The sequence below is a fragment of the Alosa alosa genome, chromosome 12 (genome assembly GCF_017589495.1).
Source record: "Alosa alosa isolate M-15738 ecotype Scorff River chromosome 12, AALO_Geno_1.1, whole genome shotgun sequence".
Taxonomy (NCBI): Eukaryota; Metazoa; Chordata; class Actinopteri; order Clupeiformes; family Clupeidae; genus Alosa; species Alosa alosa.
The window spans coordinates 14,158,573-14,161,072 of NC_063200.1; the positions used below are offsets into that span (position 1 = coordinate 14,158,573).

Below are 2,500 nucleotides of genomic sequence, written 5' to 3' on the forward strand. Positions count from 1 at the left end.
TCCTCTCTCTCTCTTTCTCTCTCTCTATCCTCCTCTCTATTCTCCTCTCTGTCTCCTATCTTCCTCTCTCTCCTCTCTCTCTCTCTCTCTCTCTCTCTCTATCCTCCTCATTGTCTCTTGTTATCTCACTCCTCCTCTGCGGTCTCTCTGTTCACCTGTTTCTTTGCCTTTGTTTCTGTGTGGGTGTCAGAAGGCAAGCACCTGGTAAGAGTGTTCTCCAAACGCCTCATGAAGCCACTTTCAGAGACGACAAGTGAAGAAATCAACCCGACGCCATTTATTCTCTCGTTTCCCAGAGAGGCTTTGTGTCTAAGTCTGCGTGGCTTAGACTGACACAGGTGAAGTGTTCAAACAAGCACAGGAAGAAATGACTTTTCCTGTACCATTTCTGCTTACTTGACACTTGACTCTAAGTGAATATATTTCTTGTACAGGAAATTCATAATACAAATTCAGAACATGCGCACACACACACACACACGCACGCACACACACACACACACACACACACACACACACACACACACACACACACACACACACACACACACACACACACACACACACACACATATACTTATGTGCACATGTCCATACAAATATATAATAACACAATGCAAGATACAGTCACACACACACACACACACACACACACACACACACATGCCATGTGTTTTCTCCTCCATCTGTTGTGTCTGATATGCTTCATATGAGCCTCATGACTCATGGGCCTAATCTCACACACTGTCCGGTCCTCCACCTTCCCACAAACCCACACTGCACTGCCGTCAGGAAGAGCAACACAGCTGCTGCAGAACCACTTCCTGTATGGGGGCTTTATCACAGGGGACAGGCGCACATAATACTATATGTAACACACACACACACACACACACACACACACACACACACACACTCTCTTTTTCTCTCTCACTCACATGCACCCTTCATCACAATTCCATTGTTTGTAGTCATGTGGTGAAGACTGTACCTCATTAGTACATACTGTTATCACTCATCAAATCCACTGCATGCTCTACCTGTCTCCCAATCTACCTGTCTCCCAATCTACCTGTCTTCCTATCTACCTGTCTCCCAATCTACCTGTCTTCCTATCTACCTGCCCAGCTGTTTATCTGTCTGCAAGTTTGTCGTCCGTCTGATCTAGGTATCAGTCTCACACAAAATGCAATGGCTAGATTCAACTGAAATGAAGTAGATAGAAAGAGAGTATCTGTGTGGTAAACAAAGCAGACAGAGTGGGACAGAGACAGAGACACAACATTTCCAATTGTATGGGTTTTTTTCCATTACCAAGGAAGCTAGAAAGTCAAATACATACTAATGTAGAAAGGAAGCTAGAAAGTCAAATACATACTAATAAACAAAGCAAAACCACACAAAAAGAAGAATCACGCAGATGAACAATCATTGCTCACTGTAATTATGTTCTTCCGTTAGTCAGACTTAAATGAAAAACTCACCAACCCACCAAAGTCACCAATCATTTTACAATTCAACTAAATGAAGACACACACAGACACACACATGCACACACACAAATACACACACACACACAAGACAGAGAGCGAGACAGAGAGAGAGAGAAAGAGAGAGAGAGAGAGAGAGAGAGAGTGTTCATGAGAGAGAGAGAGAGAGAGAAAGAAAGAGAGGGAGAGACAGTGAGACAGAGAGAGCAAGACAGAGAGAGAGAGGGAGAGAAAGAGAGAGAGAGAGAGGTAAAATACAAGGATGAGGTTCTCACCAGCTCCACAGATCCGTAGTGTTTCCGGCTGAACTCCCCTCTCCTGCAGCCAAGGTCCTCTGACGCAGAGCTGGGACACAAAGACAAACAGGTAAACATCAACATACAAATATCAGGTAAATATCAACACAAACAGGTAAACATTAACACATCAGGTAAATATCAACACACACAAACACACAAGCTGACTGAAATATAAATACATACAAGTTCGCACCTAAGAATGGAAAATAAAGCATCCCCTCTACTACTAGGGACCATGTGTTCAGACAGCAGGTGTGTGTGTGTGTGTGTCTATGTGCACAGACATGAGTAGGTGTGTGTGTGTGTGTGTGTGTGTGTGTGTGTGTGTGTGTGTGTGTGTGACTGAGAGAGAGCGAAAGAGAGGAAGGTATATAGAAAGAGAGGTAGGGAGAGGGAGCGAGCAAGAAAGGAAACCATGTACAAGTGTGTGTGTGTGTGTGTGTGTGTCTGTGGTCTGTGTGTGCATGTGTATGTGTGTGTGTGTGTGTGAGAGAGAGAGAGAGAGAGAGAGAGAGAGAGAGAGAGAGAGAGAGAGAGAGAAATTGAGAGAGAGAAAAAGTATATGTATAAGAGTGGGCTGGTGAATGATGATTTATGTATGTGTGCTAATGCAAGTAGGGTTAAGCATACGTCTGAGCATGTGTGTGTGTCTCTATGTTTGAGTGCAGCTGTAGGTGTGTGTGTGTGTAGGTGTGTGTGTGTGCATGTGTC

The 2,500-nt window shown here is 44.2% G+C and overlaps 1 protein-coding gene across 1 annotated transcript in view; it reads right to left on the reverse strand.

The window, feature by feature from the left end:
- Window positions 1-2,500, reverse strand: part of garnl3 (GTPase activating Rap/RanGAP domain like 3) — an 82,694-nt gene that overhangs the window by 55,686 nt on the left and 24,508 nt on the right. The window contains 1 exon segment of the mRNA XM_048259362.1: window positions 1,766-1,835. Coding sequence (XP_048115319.1) covers window positions 1,766-1,835 — 70 coding nt within the window.